Source organism: Strix aluco, chromosome Z, assembly GCF_031877795.1.
Source record: "Strix aluco isolate bStrAlu1 chromosome Z, bStrAlu1.hap1, whole genome shotgun sequence".
Lineage (NCBI taxonomy): Eukaryota > Metazoa > Chordata > Aves > Strigiformes > Strigidae > Strix > Strix aluco.
In genome coordinates, this window is record NC_133971.1 from 81,952,295 (window position 1) to 81,977,315 (window position 25,021).

Consider the following 25,021-nt stretch of genomic DNA (forward strand, 5'->3'; position numbering starts at 1 on the left):
AACCACAGAAGGATTTATTTTTGTCTTGTTCTATTTAATACATGCAAATACTTTCCAGTGCACACTGAATTGCAATAAATTATAGTTACATGGCATAGTAATAAAAATGAACAACAGCATTTCACTATTTCAAGGTGACAGGTAAAAAAGAAGTGCTGTGATTGCTGGTTTTACTTTTTGTCAGTTTTAGCGCACAATCTAATAGTGAGAATTGAGGAAATTAATTATGAATGGCTTTCCTTATATTGCACACAAGCATAATAGGTACAATTCATGTGTCTTACTTATTAGCATGTGGGCAGCTTCTCAATATATGTATAGATTTTTCATGTGTGACAAAATGTTTCTGTGCTTAAAAATTAACTATACAACAGCTTTTCATTACAAATATGGTCTTTACCAAACCCAGGCTATTTTCAGGCAATGAGTCCCTCTATTCCCATAACAGTAGTATGGCTGGGCATGGATTATGTCATTCCTCCTCTTCACACCCTCAACTCTTAATTTTCCAAAAGCATCCCAAACCAGCACAGGACCTTTTGCTAAACACTTTTGTTGGGTTTACTGTAAACCTGACAACCAGATGATTAAAAGCTCTCTTCTATTCTTCCCAGTTTATTATCACAGATAACTGGAGCTGCACAGACTACTGCTAGCACCAATATTCACATTTGAGTATCTGCCTTTTCTAGACAGTTTCAGTGATTAAAAAATTAAGGCATATTTAAGACATCATAAATGGAAGTGCTGAACATGCTTGATGAACATACACTCCACAAACAAGGCTGTCCTGAATATATTCCATCAAAACCCAGCAGAATACCACATCTTACATTTTCCTGTGAAATCTGGTGAATGAACAAGCAATATATACAGCAGGCTTTGGCTTCTCTAAATATATCTGTGATAAAAGCTAAAATACATTATAAGCAGCTAGCATTAAGCATATATGTCTCAGAACTAGTTAAATTAGAGCTGATCTTTGGTCCAACCCACACAATTAAGTTCACCCATGAGCACTGAGGATTAAGGGTAATGGTCCTGTTCAGTCTCTTCATCTAACAGAATTCAGCAGCTCTACTGGATTTCAGGGGTCCTTTTCAACTGCAGATACAGATAACTTTGTATGGTTTTTGTTTTCATGTAGGATATGGGACTCTCTCGTCCTTGTGTTAACCTAGGCCCTGGATGACCAACCCTACAGCTGACACAAACAGATGTTTTTATTTGTTTGAACTATTAGGTCAAAGGGCTAATGAGCTAATGAAAATTCTTTCAAGAGCTGTCAAATGACGCACGATTAGCAGATTTTCAGTTCCTATTTATATGAAACAAAAGCACTAAAAAAATATTCCGAGTTTACAAATCTTTCATTTCCATCCCAGTCTTGGTAAGAGGCAGATTTAAAAATAATAAAATGAAAAAAGCATACCTCACGAGCTGAATCCACAAATCCAGTCTGGCTCAGCAGTGGTGTACTTCCATCAGCTGTCACAAATTGCATTGTGAGAGTCTCTTCTACTCAAACGTTTGATAGAATAACATTGAGTTGTCTCAGCAAGCTTATATTTTTCTCCTAGTATTTTCCTTTGCTCAACTTCTGTAGCTTCTTTTTGGTATATGTACTTTGCCATGTCACTTTATTTTAAAATAATTTTTAGTTATATAAACATGTCCTTCAGTTCAACATTATTGAATAATTGTATGAAGATTACTCCAATATCTGTTCCACCAATAAACCTGCAATATCTTTCAGATGTATTTCCAAAGTAACAACACCTTGCTGTGAAAATAAATCAGCCAATTTTTGGAAGTTTCTATTTTTATATACATGTGTGTAAATGTGTAACTGTATAATTTAGCAATGATAATACAGTAATATTTGTTTTCATCTAGGAGTAAATAATTTATCTTGAAGATTCCAAATCAAGGTAATACACCATACTCCCAAACTGGCTACTCCTCAAGAAATTCAAACTTAGCAACTCAACTCTACACAGTGTTTATTTTCTTTTTTTCTTTTTTTTTTTTTTGATATTGGAAATCATGTATAAATCACAAACAGTACAAGTTCCTCATGTCAGCAGTTGTCCACTTGAATGGGTCAACTTCTGTGTATAGACACTGTATTTTTAGTATAAAGTCAAGATAATATGGCAGTTAACTAATACTTTCTACTACAGTAAAGATACAAACTTTTGTAATATAAATTAATTGCCATTACAAAAAGGCAACTGTATTAACTAATACGGTACAAAAATCTGCAACTTCTATAAATATAATGAAATGCAAGAAGTTAAATGAAATAATACATCACAGATTTTTGTATAGCGCATTTGAAGAGGCAAGCTAAGATACACATGGAGCATTATACAGCAAGAAAGAATATCAAAACCCACTAAGATTTAACTTTTTTCCATACAAATGCTAGAAGTACAAGTACAGGACACAACATGGAAGCAGTAAGATTACCAGCTTAGAGCGGGTAGACAAAGAAGTCTTACTGACAAGTTGTAAAGCATTAGGCAGCAGACAGAAGCTTGTCAAAACCAGCTGTTGTTGGATACTGATTGATAATGTTTTCATTCTGACGGCTGAGACACTGCAGACAGCCACAAGTCTGAGAAGAAGCCCAATGTGGGCACATACACATACACACACATACACACAGAAAGTGATTTAACAGATGGCCAAAGAATACTTAAAGCACAATATCTTTTTTAAAAAGACAATGTTCACTCCTTAATGAACTTGCATGGGAAGTAGAGCCTAGTGCCCAAGTTTATTTCACCTAAATGATGAACACGTGAAAAGATTAAAAAAAAAAAAAAAGAAACAATTGAGATTGGTCATCTCAATAAAAACTGCATGGTGCTTACAAATTCTACCATAGCCAGAGCATTCAACAACACTTTAGACATGGAAGTACTACGTGAGCTGCTATGAACATTTTTGATTCCTCCATAAAAAGGTGAAGGTGTTTATAGACATTAAAAAGGTACACATCCATTAAGTCCATCCACAACACAAAACCACAGAAGAACTACATTCAAAGTGAAGTTAAGCATTGGTCTTAGCCTTAAGCAGTTATGAGGTATTGTTTCAACCTGTGGTGAGGAATGATCACTGTATTAGTAAGAAAAAGCGTATTTAAAATCATTCTGAAAAAAAATTCACTGCTCCTGTGTGCAACTGGCATTTTCCTAAAGAAAAAGCACTAAGCATCAAAAGGTCCTAGTCTAGGTGGCCACTGGCATATGCCAAAGCCATATTCTCATTGACTATTTGGACTTCTGCATGTTAGTCATGTAGCACCTTCCAACAGTGCATAGTTGGGAAATCATGACCAAAATGTAACATAGAAATTCTAAAAGTTTTTGAACTAGACTCACTCATGGTACATATAAGTATGGTTTTAAGAATGCAATACAGTTGGGCTTACTTTCATTTGCTGTAGCTTTTGGTCCACAACTTTAATATGGGAAAGAAGGGGAAAAACAGTAAAAAAAATTTTATCTCTCATCTTCTAACTAATGCTCAATGAAAAGCAGTAAAAGCTCTGAATCCCTCTTTTTGCCTCCCCAAACTGCCTGCCTTCTCTGGGAAGTAATTCTCTCACTCCTCCCCTCCACTTATTTGTCATTGTCCCTAAACAGGACAGAAATCTGGGGACCTTGTGGAAATCTGGGGACTCTGTAGCCTCTAAGCTCACATCAGCTAAGAGAGAGTTTAGAACTGTAATTTAGATCCAGTTCCTCTTTAAATGCAGGGAAAGGAGCCTCCTTAACCTACATGAGAGAGACTGATGGGCAGTTGGGTTCCATCTAAACTGTGCAGAGAACCAAACCAACATAGGGCTCCACTCTGTGTTTTAAAATTAACAATTCCAGTTCTTGAGTATTTCCAAGAGTATTAGGAGTGAGGCAATTGACCTGGCAGGAATGAGGCGAAAAACAAAGCAAGAAGAGAATCCCTTCAGGCTTTCAGCCTATTCTATCACAAAATTAAACAAGGAGCATATCAGGTTTTTGCAGTTTCTTTCTGATAATAGGAAGCAAGTTAAAACAGTGACTATCAGGCCATGCATTTCAGCAGAAATAATTCTGACAGAGCAATGCAAGAAATCTGAGGAAACTGAAACCTAAACAAAAAACCTATTAGAAATAATTTTGTCTAACAAAGAGTATAACTGCAAGTAAGAGAGAAATGGCTTTTATAGGCCTTTAAAAGCTGATCCTTGCTATTTTCTTATTCCCAAATAAACTAGCGAGAAACTACAATAAACTTCAAACTTAAAAAATAAATGCTCAGAGTGGAAAGATATGTTGCTTAAAGCCCCAAAAATAGGAGTAACAGGTTCCAAAACACAAGCACAATCAATGAGGAACCACTGACACATCACTACAGTTTGTGTTTGCAGACACTCATGCACGAGGGTAGCTGAATGCACAAGGCACAACATTCAAGGTGTGCACTAGTCCAGTGACGGATTTGCACATACCCTCTTGTGACTGACTTAATGGTGAACCAGAGACCTGGCATGTTTATTTAATGGACAAAATCAGATTATAAGATTTTAAAAAATCAACAGAAGGCAGCCAAAAAACTGCAAACCTACAATGGGGAAAACTTGGAAAGAGGAAGTATGCACTGTGTTACTGGAACCAAATGGGATTTTTCCAAATGCATTACAAATGTTGTTTCCAATGAATACTTTTTTGTCTTCTAAGTAACATTTGGCCCAGAGGAAGTTTGAAAGAACATTATAATCCCCTGAAAAGAGAAGCTTATAGTACAAACACTGGAAGGCCCTTAATTATGGTATAGATGCCTTGGCAATATTATGATAACAGTAGTACTCTATGAGTGAGTGATAAAGGAAGCAATCCTTACTTAAAATCAGTCACACTTCTAACTAGTAATAAAGACTCCACAGCTGAATTAACAGATATTTGCTTTGCTTCTCTTATGGAAAACTACTTTCAATGAAAATTATTGCTTTATCCAACTTCTGTATATTTTCTAAAAATATTGTTACTTAGACCACCTGTTTATGTTATTTATTTTTCCCAAATACTGTTATCAGCACACATCTGTTTGTTAATTTACCTTTCAGGAAACTTCCAGCAAAATAACAGTTCTGCCTTTGACAAAGTTATGCTGTGACTTTAGAAGAGGAATCAACTAACTTGTCAACTGTGTTTTCACTCAGTAAAACTTCAGGACTAACCCTTGCATTAACATGAAACTGCTTGCCTTTAAGGTATCCCCATTAAGATTCTTAGTGGCTGTGCTTTCCATACTGCAGGATCAGTAAACAGGCTAATACAAATTAGTCTCACAAATCCTTAAGACATTAGTTATTTTTTTTTTAAAAAAAAGTAGCAAGTAGAATTCCTCCTTTACAGACTGTTATTTTTGTGCGTGTAAAATTTCCTATCAAGGATGGTCGCAACGCAAGAAAGCAACATACAGTGTGCAGAAATAGTGGTAAACAAAGAGGAACTCCCTATTTCAGTAGTGTAGACAACTTTACTGGAAATAGTCATGTACCTGATTCACAGAATATTTACTTTAACAAAAGGACATTCTGCACTAACTGTGTATGAATAACATATCACAGCACTGTCTTGATACCACACCATAATTAAGCTGTGAGCAGAACATGCAGGTACAATGATGCCTGGAGAATCACTCTTCTCTCTTGCGTTTCACATTCTGGAAGGTTCGAAGTCTCTCTCTTCTAGTAAGTTTATTAGAAGGGAGAAGCTGTCTTTTACTGCCTCCATATCATCCAAGGAGCAGGGTTTAAGAATCCAGCGTTTTCCACGTGCAAGTGGCTCAAGTTCAAAATACTTTTTTATCTATTAAGAAAAAAAAAAAAAAAGAGATCATTGTATTAATATTATAATAACTCTCTGTCTCTCATCTAAAAACCCAAAACAAAACATAAAAACATAAAACATAAACCCCCCCCCCCCATGTAAAAAGAACAGGATACTCATTTTTAGAATCTTACTCACAGCTGTTCTTATAATACAGGTTATATGACATGACCTGAAAATGTTTTCTTTAGGGGTGAGTGACCTGCTTGGAAGCTACCATTCTACCCATACATTTAACAGCATGGGAGGTCTGGGGAAGAATTATATGGACTTTAAGGCAAAGAGCAAAGCACACAAAACAACAAAAGAAATTTTAGGTTATGTTCATATTTTAATGTTAAAGCTGCATGTTTCATCATACTCTTACTGGTAAACACTTAAGATGCAGAATTTTTCACCAGACTACTCTAACTACACAAATGAACTGTCAAAAATGTACAAATCCTAAACATTCCGGTCAAAGGTGACGTATAGCAGAGGGTTTCTTAACAACTTTGAGAACACTAGAAAAAAAAAAAAAAATCATCCAAACTCATTTAGTTTTTCTAAGATTAAACATAGAAGATTAGTGCACTAATGTGATTAGGATAGTAATAAGTATTACACGTGAGACATGATGTTTTCCACAATCAGTTCAAAATCCAACATGTTCCAACAAAATTTAGCTCTTTACTAACAATACCTAATAATGCCTATAAAGAAGGAAACTTTTAATTAAACTAATTCAATTTTTACTTCTGCAGCAACTGTGCAACAGAGGCATAAGAATATGATGTAATACAGAATTGCAAGTTTTAAGGTGATTATAAGCCTTGACAAAATAACTGAGGAAGATGCAGTTTCTTGGAAAGACCAATCATGGCTGACACTAATTACACCAACTGTTAAGGCAGAAACACAGCCCACAGAAAGACTGAGAAAGAAAAGATTTTCATTTAGTAGTATACTCCAATCACTTTTCAAAATAGCAAGTGCAGTATCAAAACATATTTTTGATGCCTCTTAGGAGAAGACAGCAGTCTGCAGGTTATTTTGGTCCATAGATTACTGTTTTCATCAAAATTTTAGTGTGATCCAACACTAAAATCCAAAAGTCTACTCATGTTTGACTTGTCAAAATAGACATTTAGTTTTCACATCCAAAATTATATCCATCAGTACTTGCTATTGTCAACATACCAACAGAAATATTTAGTCCTGACTTAGTTTGCACATTCTTGTTCCTTGTAATTATTGCCAAATATTCTTAATTCTTTTTTTTTTTTTTTTTTATCACAGACTGTGTCACAAATATGCAAGAACAGTTACTCATATTGTGGTAGGCAGTAGAGGCCCTAGACGGGCAACTGCAGCCACACTGTATAAGGCTCCATGTGCAGGGGGAATAAAAAAAGAAAAAGAACAGAAAGGCTTCCAAAGCCCAAACAAGCTGCAACATCTCTATGCACCTCTAGTAATGTATTCTATTAGAACAAACCGACTGTAGCTGTATCAACTCACATAAATCAGAATTCAACTGTGACAGTGTGTCAGGAAGGGTTTCTTATTTTTTAGAAAGGAATTTTGAGCAGAGTGTATAGTAACAAACATCAGAGAAAAAAGGATGGTTTTGAGATGGGAACTTCTTCCCCAGCTAAATACAGGTGAAACCTTTTAAAATCTATTTCCAACAAAGCAGAATTATACAACCTGCAAACATGAAAATGAAGTGTGGTATTTGACATTGACTTCCCCTCAAACATATTTCAGAAAACATACAGGTTGAAATAAATGGGACTTCAACAACCAGTATTTTAATATCAGCATACCTACTTTTTAGCATTGCTAACTCAGAGCTGTATTAGTATCTGATATGTTAGCATGGTTATATGTGATCAGAACCTAAATACTAATCTCAGTAAGGGACATACTGCAATGTTTCCAGCAGCTCAAGTGACACCAAATTGAATTTACCCCCATTAATATATTAATGGCACCGATCATAGTACTGGAGAAGCTCTCTTGCCTGTTTCAGCAACAGTCTCCTTGTCTGCTAAACAAGTGGAAGAAGTAAAAGCTGCAGAGCAGCACAACAAAGCAAGGTATGAGTGCAGCTAGCTGACAGAGCAGCCTGCTGGTGTTAAACTGACAAATATGGCTGAGTAATTTGAGGTGTTTCAGACCCACAACCCAGAGGATGTCCATCACACCCCCTCTACTGGAAGACTATTGCCATCAGCCCCCTGAGCTGACAAGTCTGTTCGCAATCTTATTTACATAGTCTCTTGAATTAAGGCTATACCATATGAAGAAATGATTAGGAAAAGCTCATTACACTGTAAGGAGAGTACTTGGGTTTAAAAGCATTAAATATTAGAAACACATACATAAGGAAATGATGGCAGTAAGCATACTAGCTCTGAGTTTTGTGCGTTTGTGGGCAAATACATCATTGCTTACCAAGGTAGCCTCAAGCCAAGAAAAACACAATGACTTTAAGCTGTATTTCAGTGACTGCAGATGCCAAGATAGAGTTTCAGCAGTTCAACTGATTTTGTGTAACAAATTTTGCAGATAAATTATTTATTTGGATGCCCAATGTTGATTTAAATTTGTTTTTTCCTATTTCTAGATGTGTAATCAAAATGTAACAAAATCAGCAATGTGCTGCCATAATTTTTCACACCTAAGGAACACTTCAGAGTTAATAGGCCTTAGATGAATGATGAAATTAAAATGATAGTTAAGCAGTGGCTTTTGAAATGGGAAGTTTTGATAATGGCATGAAAGCTCAACTGCTTATATTCACATAAGTAACAGCCATTCTGTTCATACCTACAGAGAAAAAAAAAGATTTGCTAGATGACTTGTCTCTAATCCAAATATAAAAAATAACACTAATTGGCTTACAAATAATAAATAACTAAGCCAGAAGTAGCACAGAAGTGATTTTCCACAACCCAAGGGACATTCTGTGGTATGTTACTACATTTCCTCATTTAAACTTTACACCACAATGGAGTTTGCTAAAGCCCAGAGCTCTGTAAGTGGGCTCTATGACTTTGAAACTTCCAGAAGAACAGTTTGCAGACATAAATATTTTTCAATTTACTATAACTTCTCTCCCCTTTAACTCAGAAGATGTGATTCAGTCCTAAAAATAAGTAAGTTTTTTTAGACTTAAAAAGGAAACCTTTTTTACATGCAAGAGGCGAAACAACTACACGAAAATAAAACAACACAATCAAATGACCAACAAGTTTATACAGTTGAGTTGTCCACTGAAACACTCTCAGTTCTCCATCCACTTTTCGTTTCTCTAGTTGCTTTCTGCTGCAATGACTATTATTCACACTCATTCCCTACCAGATTTCCTAACAGGATGCACACTATCACTAAAATATCCAAAGGAAGCTGAAATTCTCTGAATACTTGCTCACCTAGGTAGTCCTTGCATAATCAGATAATCAGCAGTAACTATTTTACAGCTCCCTTCAATCACACTAGCACACAAGGGGTGAGTTCCGAAGAGTTCTTTTGTCTTCCCCTCTTGCATAAATAGTGAAAGTTTTCTGCCTGTTCATGGATGCTGAAGAAAAATATAAAGACTCAAACATGATTTAGATGTCTGACACATTAGACATGCATTTACATACTGGCTTTGCATTTTTAAGTGTTCACTTTGGGACTGCTAAATTTTTAAGATATAACCTTAGAAGAAAATACAATCAATTAAATCCACATAATTTTAAGACTTCTTTACTAGTATTTTACAGGATCTCACTGTATGTCTTGACTCCACATGGGGGCCTTGTTTTATAGAGAAGCTGACATTGTATTTATGCCACATTCTGAAGTCAATAAAATCTAACTATACACATTTGCAATTATTCCCACTCTTCCCACACTCCACCTTCTAAGTCCTATTCTACTGGCACAATACGCTAAGCATATGGTTATCAAATGTTGCTTAACCTACGTGCTAGAAAAGTCAAGACACAATAAAAGGATTGGTGCCCAGAACCTCAGCTGGTGTAAATTAGCATAGCAGCGTGGAACTGATGTTACTAAATCGATATACGTAAGCTGAGTAACCAGGCCCTGCTGAAAGCTTTTGTATGTTCTATTACTCATCTAGCCAGTTCTCAACACACATGAACATAAGATGTATAGGAAAACTTAGATACTGTAATATATGAATACAGCCATTTCTGTTATTCAACATGAAGAAAACTTGATTGAAAGTATTATTTTTCATTCAAATTCAAATTTTAATACCAAATTTCACCAACACAAAAAGGCTTCTAACCCACTCGGATTAATCTGTTGTAAACAAATACAAAATTCAGGTAGTCACATTACCATGCTGTATTTTGAGAATTTAATGGATAAAGTATTTTTTCATCTATTGCTGTTTTGCTGCACAATTTTATTGGGGAAAAAAATTTGTAAAAACATATGTATGTTATATCTAATCAAAGGCTGCACAGTCATATCATTGTCCCCACTAGTCAAAATTTTTCAAAGATTTTTAAAGGACTAAGCAAATACTCCTGCAAGAGGGTGACTTGTGGAGATAAGAATTAAACTAAAATTGCATGAATCCATGTATTAACCACAAGAAGTCGTTCATTCATCTATTCCAAATCTGCATGGACAAGAAATACAGTAATAATGGGAGGTTGGGGTTCCCCATATTCACATTGTGAAAGTTTCATTGAGCTGTGATGCTGAGATTACCTTTTCAGACATCATAAAAATCTGCCTTTTGGAACAACTGTTTAGAAGATGCAGGAGACAAAGGCAATGTTGACTGCCAAGTCCATGGACAACACTGCCTGTAACAGTGACCAAAGTATGAGCAAATTCAGTATCTTTGGAGAAGAGAAAAAGCCAAAAGTCTATCACATAGCATTAAGTTTTAAAAAGGGAAACTACATAAAATGAGTAACTTAAAGAAACTTAACTGTGCAGCTAAAAAGGTAAAATGCTTGCAGGTGGCATAGAAAAAATACCATAATTAGAGGCTCAGAGTATATTTATACAGCTACAGAAGACTTTAAAAGAAACAAAAAAAGCTTTCAACAGTTGCAATAAGGAAAAGGATGGTATTAGAGGTAAAAGAAGTCACGTCTAAAAAAGGAAAACAGAAAATAAAAGAAAGGAAGTTCTGGCAAATTAAATAGAAACCACAAATGTTGACCTACTAACCATAGAGTGAAACCCATTGCTTAAATCACCACTGATGCTAAAAAGTAAACTGAAATCCACTCTAGTTTATGTTAGTGTGCTGGACTGCAAACTGCACAGTCTCTCGAGCAGCTACATGTGCTTTTCTGCTGGTGCTGTTCCGAGTATAGTGATTTATAAGAGTGGGTGGAATGGATCGGTAGCCACTTCATCTTAAATCAACTTGGTTAAAAAGAACCTCTTGTCTGACCAGAGCAGCTGCTCTAATGTGCAAAACTGTCAGCAGAAGTTTCGTAACTTTTATTCTTCCTACAGAGACACTTCATATCCTCCTGAAAAGATACTTCTCATGTGATTGCTCTTATGCTTCTTCATAACAGTGATCTCATCCATGTCTAGAGGGATTCTTGTAATGCACCTATGTCTCATAAGCACTCCTCCTAAAACACCTCTACCTCATATTTATTGACTCCATATGGAATATTGCTTACGCAACAGGAAGGGGAATGAAAGTGCCTCAGCTGATGGGAAGGGATGGTGATATGCTGTGGTCTAGAGCAACCTATGCACACGGTTATTGCCAGGAACACCAGTTGAGGTTAAACAACACTATCAGCCACAGAAATGCTCTTAAATTCTAGTTCTTTGAAGCTAAATATTTCTCTGCCAGCTGACTTTTATGTGCCACTGAATCCAAAGCGTGTACATGCGATGTTAAAAATTTGCCATGAATCAATTAAGTACATATTATGATAATGAGAATTATGTAACTGAGCTGCATTTTTTTTTTTGTTTTTAAAATATGATCTCCTGAAGTAAAATCAAAAGAAAACCTAAGACTGTCTTCTTCAGGGTAATTTCTCTAGACAGGATTTCAAAACCATCAGAAGCCTTTTTGTACAACTCCTCACAGGTAGTGGTGAATGCTTTACAAATTAGTATTTCTAGTTTGTACAGCTTCCCCCTTTTTTTTTTTTTTTTTTGCTTTTTACAAAAGATTACCTGAAACACTTCCAACTGAGATTTGTACTTAGCTTTGTAATAGACCTGGCTGATATTTTTGGCTCACTAGTCTTTACAAAGAGAAATACAGTCACTTATATGCATATTCCCCAAAATAATTCATACAATGCTTTGTGGAACAGATGCACTTTTCCATCCTTGCTATCTCCAGTGGGCACAAGACACTACACTTTTCAAATTGCAAGTGACTGCTGGAAGAAATGTATTCTAAAGAAGATACCTAACTGTTCTGAATGAAGAAATAGGATGCCTGGCAAATCATCATAGACACGCTGTTCCAAACAGAGAGCATACAGTACTGGCAAATGTAAGTGTGAGACAAGAAAAAGGGGAGTGAGCTAGAGAGCTGGAAGATGAATGCAGAGGGGTGCTTACTGTAAAATATAAAATGTTGCATCATCTATCAGGATGGAGAGAACAGAAGATTTTTTAAATGGATAAGTATGGTTTTTTATACAGATACATATGGTCATGTTATAATGGGTCTGGGACAAATAAGACTGATGAGAGTGAGGACAGAAAAATGCTGAGGGTGCGAAAGTGCTATTGAGATTTTCATGTATGTGGATGGAAGCAAAGATAGGCTTTGAGGAGTTACTAGCCTCTATCAGCTCTTTTCATGCAAGTCTTTACCACACAATGGACTATGGCATATTAGATTTCTTTGGTTACACTCCATTAATCTGTTCGAAAGAAATAGTAAGAATCAGGTAGCTGCCAAAAAACATACACCTATACTTTGCCTTCCATGTCGCATTCACCCAGCATATTCTGTTTATATAAGCACGTGCTTTTCCTACAACTGGAAGACACAGAGATAACATAAGAACAGTAGCAACGTATCTATTTAGAGAAAACCAGACTTCCAGCTGAAGATTCATATAACCAGTGCTGGGCAGCACAAACAAGACAAGGGCTCACAATATCCAACACTAGAGCGAGCAAAACAGCATCCCTTCTTGAGTGACAAGTGAAACGAGAACAGAGAAGGAAGCATTGTACAAAAATGCATGCCATGAAAGCACAGTAAAATATTTTCCTTTAATATCTACAGCTTTAATTCTTTAATTTATTCCAAAGAATTAATCAGAAGTGGAAATCAGACATCACATTTAATACAACAAGACTACAACTATTTAACTTACTGCTCATACTGCTTCCTCTCTTACCCACTGTTTTCTGAAAGTACTTTGGGTTTAAAAAAAAGGTTTTAAAAAAAAAAAAAAAAAAAAAAAAAAAAAGGAGCATATCCAAAGGCAATTTTGTAAGAAACCTTTTAAAAGCTTTTACTATACCACCACTCATCTCCTCCCTACTTTCTCTCACTCAGTTTTGTTCTTTTGTTACATCTTCAATTAAATAACTTAAAGAATACAAATAGCTAGTAGAAACTCAGCACTCAAGACCTTTAAGCAGATATCTTTCAGAGCCTTGCAGAGTTATCATAGCATTTTTTTTTTAAAACAGACTGCAGATATTAATGGTTTACTTCAGAATATACTACTAACAACAGAATACGCTGATTTCAGCAGCAAAATATGCTAGCTTTAATTCCAGATTGTGGTTTCAACTACTAACAAAACCTGAGACACAGGTACATAAGTGCTGAGTTTTTACCACCCACCCAGAAAAGTTTACCTGTGATGTTGAATGTCAAAATAATATTTAGAACAATGAGAATTCCAAAGGTCATCCTTATTATGACATCCTTCCTGCAAATGGCATGTTTTCTGTTCAGATAACAGTTAAACAGTATTTTCTGGAGAGGTGCATATGTGATGATTCATCTGCATTTGCCTGAACATGTATATAAATCTAGCACTTGAATAAATAACATCTGTATACCGTGCCCACATCTGCAAAGCACCAAAACACTGTATGGACATGTATTCTTGTATCAACAGCAGAGAACAGGATTTCTAAGGGCTTTGTGGTTGGTTCCCCACACTTACACTGCTAAAACCGTTCCAAGTCAATAGCCAGCATGAACACAAAAGAAAAGTCATTTATTCAGCAAGAGCTATAGTTTTACAAGATGAGCATTCTCATGCTCAGATCAGACAGTGGTGGTGCTGCTTATTTCGCTTGTTTCGTACCAGGTACAGATCAGAGGGTATAAATGTAGGATGGTTTCAACCTCCTTTCAGGTCCTTTGCTGATGGGAGTATTATTAGTTATGCGAAGTCCACACAGAGGCAATAGAAGCCCCAAACTACCTGCAATTAATCCTTTCTTGTTCAAAAGCAGAAACTGTGAAATAAATCAATTTTGGAAAAAGTTAACATACAATATTTCCAAAGCAGAAAGTGCTCCCAGAGACCCTACCACTGCCCTGCCACTTCAGCTCGTGGCTGCCAGAATGCCATGGGCTCTGTGACTCCCCCAGTTCCCCCACCACCAGGGACTTCTGCAGGAGGTTTTCTAAGGATTTTCTCCTTGCCCTATGGTTAGAGAAGACAAATCTGTGCTTTGGGTTTTCTAGGTCCAGGCCTCTGAAAGCACCAATGTTTCCAAACTCACAGTAATCCACTGTTTTAAACTAGTACTCCAGGAAGCTCCAGACTCATCTCCATTTCTTGATATTTAATAACTCTCCACCTAGAAATATGACAGAACCCCTTCATGCTCTGTGACTAGGACCCTGCTGGAGTAAGACCCCTCAAAACTTCCAGATTCCTTCATAAAGCACAAGGATACCAAAAGGAAAATTATACACCTCAAATCAGACTCAGTCCTGTACACAGGGATATAGAGAACACCCATGTGCAAAACCAATGTGCCACTACCTCTAAAATGATAGCAAATCCATGAACAATCATACATACAGAAAAAAGGGAGCACTTCACACTGAGAGAGGATGTTTTAAGGCAGATAACTGAATTGTTTCTGGTATTGGAGAGCAATATTAGTGAACTAACGCAGAGGTTTGCAGCACTGATGCTGGAAAAGCCAGGGATGACCAGAAGGATTTTGAGAAGATGGGTGAATACAATGAGATGCTGAAAAACTGTATGGTTCTTTTGACTCTTGAACTTAAAGGTAATAGGCTAGAATCTCTCTTTTTCCAAGCTCCAGCATTATTCCTTTCATCACCGTAGGCTGCAGCAGGGAGTCCTACCTGTCTGAAAAGTCTTTTAGTAAAAGGTCCCATGGGAAGGGACAAGCAAAAGAATAATGAATATTCTTCACTTACCACAACAAGATACCACTTGCCCTACATTATCCTGACCCACACTTCAAGGAAAAATATGAAATAATAAGCAGTAGATCAAGAGTTGCATATACATAAAAGAAGAAAGATCCACTGATACCTCAGGCAGGATATCAACCTTTACATAAAAAAACCTCCCACACCCAAAGAATCCACACTCGTCTCCAAAGAATGCCCAAATTCTAGGGCAGACAGACAGCATCTATGAGATTTATGGCCTCTGTGAAGGAGAGCTACTGATAATAATATGTAAGATTGCTTAAAACAGGATCTATAATAATACTATTGTTACTTTGATTAAGTGAATTAAGGCTTCCCTTTGTACACCTACCGCTGTGGAGTGTCTTTACCGTGTCACTGAAAAGCCAGATTATTTTTCAAGAACACCTCCCGAAGGCAGGAAGATTATGTCCTGGTGATGCCTCAATTCTCATGATTGCATCAATGAAAAACAAAAGCAGGTATTTGTCAAATGATTCCACCAGAAAAGGAAACCTGGCTTCTGCAAGCTAACAGGCAACTCCTTCCCTCTACCTCTGAATCTGACTCGCAGTTTTACCAACAGGTCCTAACATTAAACCTCAGGTAAGCTTCTCACTGGAAAGGAAACTGTATATAGCAAATATATAGCTAATATTAATTTAGGAGGATGAGAAGTTTAATATCAGTTGACTAAAATATCTTAATGCAACAGATTTTTCCAAGCACTCTCCACTCACCTTACAGAGTAACCTACCTATTCAAAACTGTGATGTAATGGAGGTTTAACCACCTCTTTAAATTCTGGAGTTCTGGTGCTCAAGATAAGTCTTAATTCTGCACATTTGCAATTACTGATTGAGTTTTCTTTACATCAGAAACCACCATATGATAAGTTTGCTGACCACTAGTTACAAGCTAAAAGGTTATAGTCTCTATCTAGCTTTTTGAGAACATAGTCTAAATTTGCACTATTTTACCACTTCTTGATAATAAACTATTAAATTTGACTACAGCTAAAAAGACCTTAAATAAGTACTCCATATCAGGCCAGGAAAGCTTCTGTATATTGAAGCTAATGAGTTTAAGTCCCAAACTTGCATATAAGGAACAACCAATTATCCTGTCTGAAACACAGGCTTGTAAAACTCTCAGTTACTTGTAAAATGGTCTGCTACACATGAGTAAGATGTTGTTTAAATGACTTGTTTGACTAGATGCATTCACCATGAAATTGATTCTTTTAAAGCATTATTTTTAAACTTGATACAAGTTAACTGTGTAAACTGAAAATGGAAAAAAAATCTGGCATTATACAGTGTAAGTTTCAGTATGAGTTTAGTTTTTATGAGGTCGAGGGTTACTTGAATGAGAAACTCATCAAGAACAAATAGTCATTTGTAGAGTAGTATTTGAAAGGTTTAATATGATTAAACTATTCTGCCATTTCTGTGCCAAGATGTATGGCATAGAATCTACTGTTATTCTACCACAGCCCGTGCAGCTCCAAAGTAGTACAAAGACAATAAAACAACAAATAAAACATCTTTCAGCCATAAGCACCAAAAATAAATCTGAGTTGCTATTTTTCTACAGTCTGAAAGCAGCACTGTATTGTGGTTTTAACCTGACACTTCCAGTTAGATTTATTATTATTATTTTGTTAAGCCTTTTGTTAAGGCTTATTGTTTTGTTAAGCCACCAGCGGGTGGCATGAGAAAGAGATAAGTAGCAACAGGCTACTGAATATTCCTCAGTCTCCAGCTCAGGAATACAGTTTTCAATTTTAAAGTGATCCAGATTTGAAAGAAAAAGAAAAAAACATTGCAAGGTCATGGAGTTGAATATATATATTAAAAAAACAAATCTGAAAATATGTTCTTCAATAACATTTTAGATTTGAATATTTAGCATGGTCCTATAAATATGGACAGATAGACCATGCCAGGGTTACTGACACACTAGAATTGGCAAAGTAATGTTTTATGTTTTATTCCATAACTGGAAAATGGTTCTCTTGGTTTATTACAAATCAGTGTACTAACGGTACATTGCTAATAATTCACAGATGTTTTAGTGACTTAAACCAAAAAAAGTTTACTTGGTAACAGCTAGAATTTGAAATCTTACTAATGGAACATTTTCTCTCAAAAAGAAATGACCTCATTAAAAGATGAAGCACTAACAGTAATTTAAAAAAAAAAAAAATCAATACAATGAATAAAGTGTTTTATACATTGCTACAGAGAAGTTGGAAAAGATACTATGCTGCCTACTGCAAAACTGTTTTGGAGAAGAATCAAGTTGTCAGACTTTAAATAAAGAAGTATTTGCACATTCTACAGCAGTTTACTCAAGATCCAGTGAAGAGTGCCACCAGCCATGCTGTTTTAAAAGCCCAGCTGTAGACAGATTAATAGAAAGGACAGTGTCATCATCACGTCAGTCAGACCACAGGCAGTGCAGCAGGAATTGGAGAAGGGAAGTAGAGAGAGGTGTGAAGAGATCAACTACACAAAATGGCTTTAGATGACTTACAAGCAATAAAACATCCTGCTTCTAAAGATGTCTAATCCATCACAGCAGAAATTACATCATATTAAAAGGAAAAAAAAAATCCAGTCCAGCTGGTAGTGTATCATCTTGATGTTTGCCAACTAGAAAGCACAAATCTGCAAATGGACTTGACAGTGCTTGAAGCAGAGTATATTGAAAAGTGGATAATGGTCAGAAAAATCAAGGTGAAACAGTGACATATTTATCAGGAAACAAAAAATGGTTCATTTGTTCCCTTGATAAGAATCTATCAGTAAAAACAAGGTATAAATGCAATCAACTGGGTTTAGACTGAAGACAAATGAAGGACAACCAAGTACAACTGGATCCTATAAAAAATCCACTGGCTGGTGGGCCAGCTGGATCTTCAGCCATTCTTGGGGGAGGGGAGAAAGCAGTTCTGCTTATTTTATACAAGACACATGCAACACCATAATGCTTCTAGTAAGATTTGTATATTCCATTTTTTATTAAAGGTTAACATATGTGAATTTTGTGAATTTTACCATAAGAGTTAGTTAACACTAAGTTCCTTCCCTTTTAGCCTCGTCTCTATTTATGGATACAGTATATGAAGATAAAAAGCCAATGAAACTATATTTGATGTTATATTGTTCTACTAATATAAACCAGTCCTTATTTCTGTGAACAAACTCAGTCATTTGCTTTGCACAACAAATTTTTTAACATAAAGGGTAAACATGAACAGTTCAATTATTTGCTTTTCATTACCCACAGTATATGATTGATCAGCTCAGTCATTTGGTTTTCCTTCTTCATTGGATGACATTTTAAAGCACAGCAGTAACAGACAGATAACCCAATAAACAACAATACTTGTGTTTGTGCACAAATACCCTGGATGACATGCAACTTCTCATTCTCTCTCTTCCTTTCACTATTAGCATTCAGAGATGTCAGTATGTTTATTATCAGTTATGTCATTTACTCATGCTTGATATAACAGTTTAAGAAAAATACAGGACTGCACTTTAGCTATCACCTACACATCAGTCTACACACAAGACAAACATCTCAATTTGTATCATATAAAAAGTTAAAGAGACATTACCATTAAAAATGCCCAACTGAAGCAAGAGGAGAAATACCATGTCTTACTGTCATATCCAATACTGTTTCACCTCACTAAGCACTCCCAACATCTTGATGAGCTATAAAGAAGTAAAAAGACCTGGCCAAGTAATTTTTTTTCACGAACAGTTCATCTACCTAGCACCAGTCCCAATCTGTGGAGATATGTACATATCCAGTGCAGCAGAAACCCATTTTACAGGAAGAACAAAATAATCTGTGGTCTTACACTTTGATATTGGCACATACTTGTGCACAGTACATTTTTACCACTGCATGGTAGACTCAAGTTCATTTGTAATCACACACCTGTGCAAACTGAACAATATATACAAGTGAATGCCTGGAAAACAGGACAAGGGAGAGAGAGTAAAACAGGAGCTGTCTGTTGGAAACAACATAACATATATAATTCAAAAAGGTTTTAGATTCCTCCTTGTAAGTATTCTTTGTCAGGGAATAATACTATTTAATTTAATTACTCATTGCCCATTCAGACATATTTTAATATGGTAAAAACAGCTACTGTTCAGAACTCTCCATAGTGCACTGGACTTGGATGCATTCTACTAACCTCACAACAGGCACCCTTCCAAATCAGAGGGGAGAGTAGAGGGCAACAACACCTCTTCCAGCTAACAGCAGCTTGTAGTATTTTTCACTTATTCATTTATTTATTTTAAAACCAGTACAGATTGCAAGACACTGTGATACCACAGTGATATAGATCATACCTCTATTTGATACAGATCAATCTGGAACATTTTGAATCTCTAGTTTGAACTTAAAGCTGAAGATACCCAGAAACAGGAAACTGTGAGGAGAAAAATTAGTAGAGGAACATCAAACAGAAGAAAAAAAAATCCCTTTCCATACAATTGCTAGCATTAATATATTTTAGGACCATGATCTAGGCCACCTTCCTGCAGAAGGAAGTTTGTGCAAAGAAGTGGAGGTCAAGCCTAGAGTGACACAGTTCACTGAATGACCAAATAGAGGTTTACATATTTCCTTTATGGCTGCTGGCACTGGTTTTGGCCTAGAAGCCTCTAATGAACAAAGAGAGCTCTGATCCCTTCTGGAGCCATTCATATGTGATTAAGATCCAACAATACAGCACTTTGATCCACTGAGCTACAGAAGGATTGGATGTTTCCTGAAGGAGTCATTTCGGGTGAAAGGGGAAGAGAAGAAAAGAAGAAGGGATTTTTCCTGATCAGGTCAATCTTACTGAGACAGCACTCTTCTCACATCTGACATGCATTGTACTCCCTTGAGAGTTTTGAAGCTTTGGAAAGATGACAGATGACTGAGGTATGAAAAAGAGAGTGAACTGTGGCATCAGTGTCTCAAGTACAAAGAATAAATTTATCTTTTCTAAGAAGGAATAAGACTCACTTTCAAGAGAGTGAAACTGAGTTAGCTGTTGCAAGTCATATTGCAGCAAAGTACATACAAACAGACAATTATTACAGCAAATTGGATAGCATCCTTCATAGATATGTTTGAAAAGCTTGCAGTACCATAGTCAAAAATACACACTTCTTCACTCTGATGTAGCTGAAAACAGCAGGAGATGTATGGGTAGGTCTATGAAAAAAAAAAAACCTCTCAGAAAATGAACACCTGGTTCCTTGAAAGTAATCTTTCTATCTTGACACCAATATACTTCACATAACCCAAGTGAATTAAAGGTCTGTTTGAAGTTAGAAGAGCATGCACATGACACACCATTTGGAGGAGTATTTACTTTTTTCAACAGACATAAGTATTAAGCACAGGTGATGGATTCGGATCCACAGGAATGAACAGAACCTGGAATGTCTAGACGACCAGGAAAGCATAACACAGGTGTGACAACTCTGCTTGACTATCACATTCCAACATTTTCAGTATAAACTAAGTAACTTCCATCATCTGTTGATATAAAAGCAGAAGAGGGAAAACATACTTGGCTTTGTCTACTACAAATGTCTACTCCTAGTAATTTATTTTGGAAGCTAACTCTCCTTTTCATATTTGGGTTGGATGCTTCCAAGTCCACCTGGGGATGGCTCAGCTCTCTGGCTATGCAGTACAACAATTCTAAGTTCAGAAAACACTTTAAATTCTCTGTCACTGGTTTAGCCAGATTGCTCATACTTGAATGCTTTTTATGAAGCTGTCCTACTGGACAGCAGGTGATTTTTTGCTCAAGAGAAAATCTTCATATTTGACTTTTACACTCTAACTTCTTGAATCCCTTGCCAATGTATGTGTAATACAATTACTCATGCACAAATCAAGCAAAACACACTATCTTTCCTCAGATGATTTTTGAAACCAACGTAGAGCTGCACTGACAGCCAACTACCAACAGCAGAAGAGTCAAAGTGAAAGCAAAGGAATCAATACGGTGGTAGTTCCAAAACTAAAACCTACTGTGGCTATTTGCAATGAAAGGGGGTTTGCCACCAATCTCGTACCATAGAAGAGACTACCACTCTCTGTAAACTACTCAGTTTTATAGCGCTATAATGTCAGATGTATATTAAATAAATCTTGAACTACTGTGTTTCTGCACACAAGTAATGAAATTAAAAGGTATCTACTCCTTAAAGCAGAACCACAGAAAAAATATATGGAACAAGCATTTTGCATTCTGTATTAATTCAATGTTGATAAGGAGGGTTCCTCCAATTCTAAAAAACACAGTTCACAGGAAAAAGATGGGATTTGCTTTGGAAAGCTCACCCACAGTTTACGCTTAAGGACCATATGGCAAGTGATTTAGGTATAGTTTAGCTGTTTTGAAGTTGAAGTTACAGAAAGGCAAGTTTTATTTTCCCTATCACACATCTGCAGTATAACATGTTCGGAAGACAGCTTATCAGTAAAATCTTCTTCAATAATTAAAGTTTGATTATTCCTGTCCTAATTTCATCTGCTTTGCAAATGATAATCTCAAATTAATAATTTAATTTTCACCAACTAATTAAAAATGTATTAGAGCACATTTGCTATTGCAAATCCATGAAATAGGAGACAATTTAACAAATTCATTAGACTAGTATAAGTACAAGTTTTGCAACTTTAGAACTATAGACAAGAAATTGGTCCCTTTGGAAAACTAACAGTGGGTCATTCCCTTGGACCCACCTGTGAGTTAGCAGAGGGGCAGAAGTCTGGAGAGCAGCACTTCTCCATGACATTTACAAAGCTGCAGTTCATTAATATTACTGCTAAGAGCAGAACCTGGTGTGACAGACCAACACAACTTTTGACCCTATGTAGAATTAACAACAAAGGCATAGATTTTAATGGCAAGTAAACAGTTAGGTCAGCTGCTAACCACTGCCAACCTGCAACTGGATGTAGTGACACCTCTGCTTTTGAAAGTAGGGTTGAGATAGCGCTTAGGGATATGGTGTAGTTGGGAACTGTCAATGCTAGGTTAATGGTTGGACTGGATGATCTTCAAGGTCTTTTCCAACCTAGATGATTCTGTGATTCTGTGAAACTTGCCCTACAGCCATACACAGCTGAGATGTTTGACAGCACTAGTGTGACTGCTCTTCTTCACCTTTAGGAGTGCTCCACTTTTCAGAATTGTCTGTACTGCAAAAGTACCCCACATGTAATTGTGTGACAAATAATTTTTGGTAATTTTATTATATTCTGGGTTTTGGAAAGTCTGCTTTGTTCTACTCCAGTGACTGACAAACTCGTTTTCTGATATTCATAGAATCATAGAATAGTTTGGGTTGGAAGGTACCTTAAAGATAATTTCATTCCAACCCCCTGCCGTGGACAGGGACACCTTCTACTAGATCAGGTTGCTCAAAGCCCCATCCAACCTGGCCTTCAACACTTCCAGAGAGGGCGCATCCACAACATCTCTGGGCGACCTGTTCCAGTGTCTCGTCACCCTCACAGTGAAGAATTTCTTCCTTATATCTAATCTAAAACTACTCTCTTCCAGTTTAAAACCATTACCCCCTGTCCTATGCCTACAGTCCCTGATAAAGAGTCCCCCCCCATCTTTCCTACAGACCCCTTTAACTACTGGAAGGCTGCTATAAGATCTCCCTAGAGACTTCTCTTCCCCAGGCTGAACAACCCCAAATCTCTCAGCCTGTCCTCACAGGGGAAGTGCTCCAGCCCCTGAACAACTTTGTGGCCTCCTCTGGACTCGATCAAGAAGGTCCATGTCCTTCTTATGTTGAGGGCCCCACAGCTGGATGCAGTACTGCAGGTGGGCTCTCATGAGAGCAGAGTAGAGGGGGAGAATCACCTCCCTCGACCTGCTGGCCACACTTCTCTTGATGCAGCCCAGGACACAGTTGGCTTTCTGGGCTGTGAGTGCACATTGCAGGCTCATAGTCAATTTTCCATCCACCAACAACCCCAAGTCCTTCTCCGCAGGCTTCCTCTCAATTCACTCATTGTCCAGCCTGTATTTGTGCTTGGGATTGCCTTGACCCATGTGTAGGACCTTGCACTTGGCCTTGTCAAACTTCATGAGTTTTTAATGGGCCCACCTCTCCAGCCTGTCCAGGTCCCTCTGGATGGCGCACCCCTTCCCTCCAACGTGTCGACCACACCACACAGCTTGGTGTCATCGGTGAACTTGCTGAGGGTGCACTTGATCCCACTGTCCATGTCACCAAGATGTTAAAACAGCACCAGTCCCAACACCGACCCCTGAGGAACTCCACTTGTCATTGCTCCCCACTTAGACCTTGAGCTATTGACCACAACTCTTTCAAATAAAAAAATGCATTCTTAAAGGTTGTTGCTATAGATTATGATAATTAAATTCTATGCAGAGTATTGGTGTACTGCAGCGGTTCAGTTATGTCCAGCTTAATCAGGCTTTCCCAAAAAGCCCTGTCACATCCTTCCTGATTTAAGTTCAAAGTCAAAGTCATAGCAAACTTCTGACCAAACTTGTCTAAAATAGAGAGAGCTGCCAGCTCAACTTTGGCTCCCAGTGACAACTGAATATCCAGTTGCAGCTAGGATGAAGGATGAAAATTTGGCATATCTGCAGCAGTCAAACAGACTCCAGGGGTAAAGGATCACCTTCTTTGCTTTGCCTGGCTAGGTGGAACAAGGGGGGCAAATTTTCTCTGCATTCGCTGGCCATAAGCTCAGTCTGCTTCATTTACTATTCACTGTAGCAGTAGAATTGTCCGTGTGACTCATGGAGGACTCAAGTCTTTCACAAACACATGATGACTAGAGCTCCAGTTGTGGGCATACATCGAAATTAAGTCAAGTTTGGTCAGCAGAAATGGAAATAAGAAGAGCAAAGGGACTACGCAGTTGTCTGGGGTGTTTTTTAACATTTTCCCACTTCCCTAATTCAGCTCTAAAGAGAGACCAGGAAGGTAGGAATAGGTGAAGAAATGGTGAAGGATAGAGGCAACAGGCAGCAAAAGAAAGACATGCTCCATTAGGAACATATTGAGACAGAAGGAAAGATGTAGAACTCAAAGCAGAAAGTTCAGATCATGACTAGTTCCAGATTAGTTTTGTTTACTGGAAATTGCAAGAGGCTGACACAAGGCATTATTGTAAGAGAACTCCACCTTCCATTACAGCTACTTGTTTATCTCCAGTGTTTCCCATTCATTTCAGAAGTCATCTGAAAGCTCTCATTCCATAAAGCCCATATTTTGGGACACAATACAGAAGTTAAAAAATAATTATATTTTGCAAATGGTACTGACATGTTAAAGGAATACCATATTACTCCCTTCTCTTTCAGACCCACCTTAATTTGAAAAAGCTTCAATGTGAGTAGTTTTTATGATTCATGGTCATTCAAGAATGCCACTACTAACTGCAAATCACCATCATGATGTTCCCTGAAAGCATGGCTAATAAAACAATACGGTAACATTTACTATCCTTGTATCCAGTAACAGGATCTAATATTCAGCTAAGAGAATACCTAGAATCATATACCATAATTAGAGAGAAAGTAAAACATTCAAGGCACGTCTTCAATAAAATTAAATTCAGATCTTGGATTTTTTTTCTTTTTTGTAAACACATAACCTATGAGCATCTGGTTTGTTTACTGCTATATTGCTTTCTTTCATTTTAAGATAACATCTAC

General features: G+C 37.0%; 1 protein-coding gene across 5 annotated transcripts in view; it reads right to left on the reverse strand.

The window, feature by feature from the left end:
• Positions 1-1,986: 1,986 nt before the first annotated feature.
• The window catches only part of ARL15 (ARF like GTPase 15), a 227,988-nt gene continuing 204,953 nt past the window's right edge, over positions 1,987-25,021 (reverse strand). For 3 of the 5 annotated variants that reach the window (XM_074812239.1, XM_074812237.1, XM_074812240.1), the window contains one exon: positions 1,987-5,864. In XM_074812239.1, coding sequence (XP_074668340.1) covers positions 5,712-5,864 — 153 coding nt within the window. In that variant the 3' untranslated portion in view covers positions 1,987-5,711. Of the gene's footprint in view, positions 5,865-19,649; positions 19,730-25,021 lie in introns of all 5 variants that reach the window. The other 2 variants (XR_012621585.1, XM_074812238.1) reach the window with 2 other exon arrangements.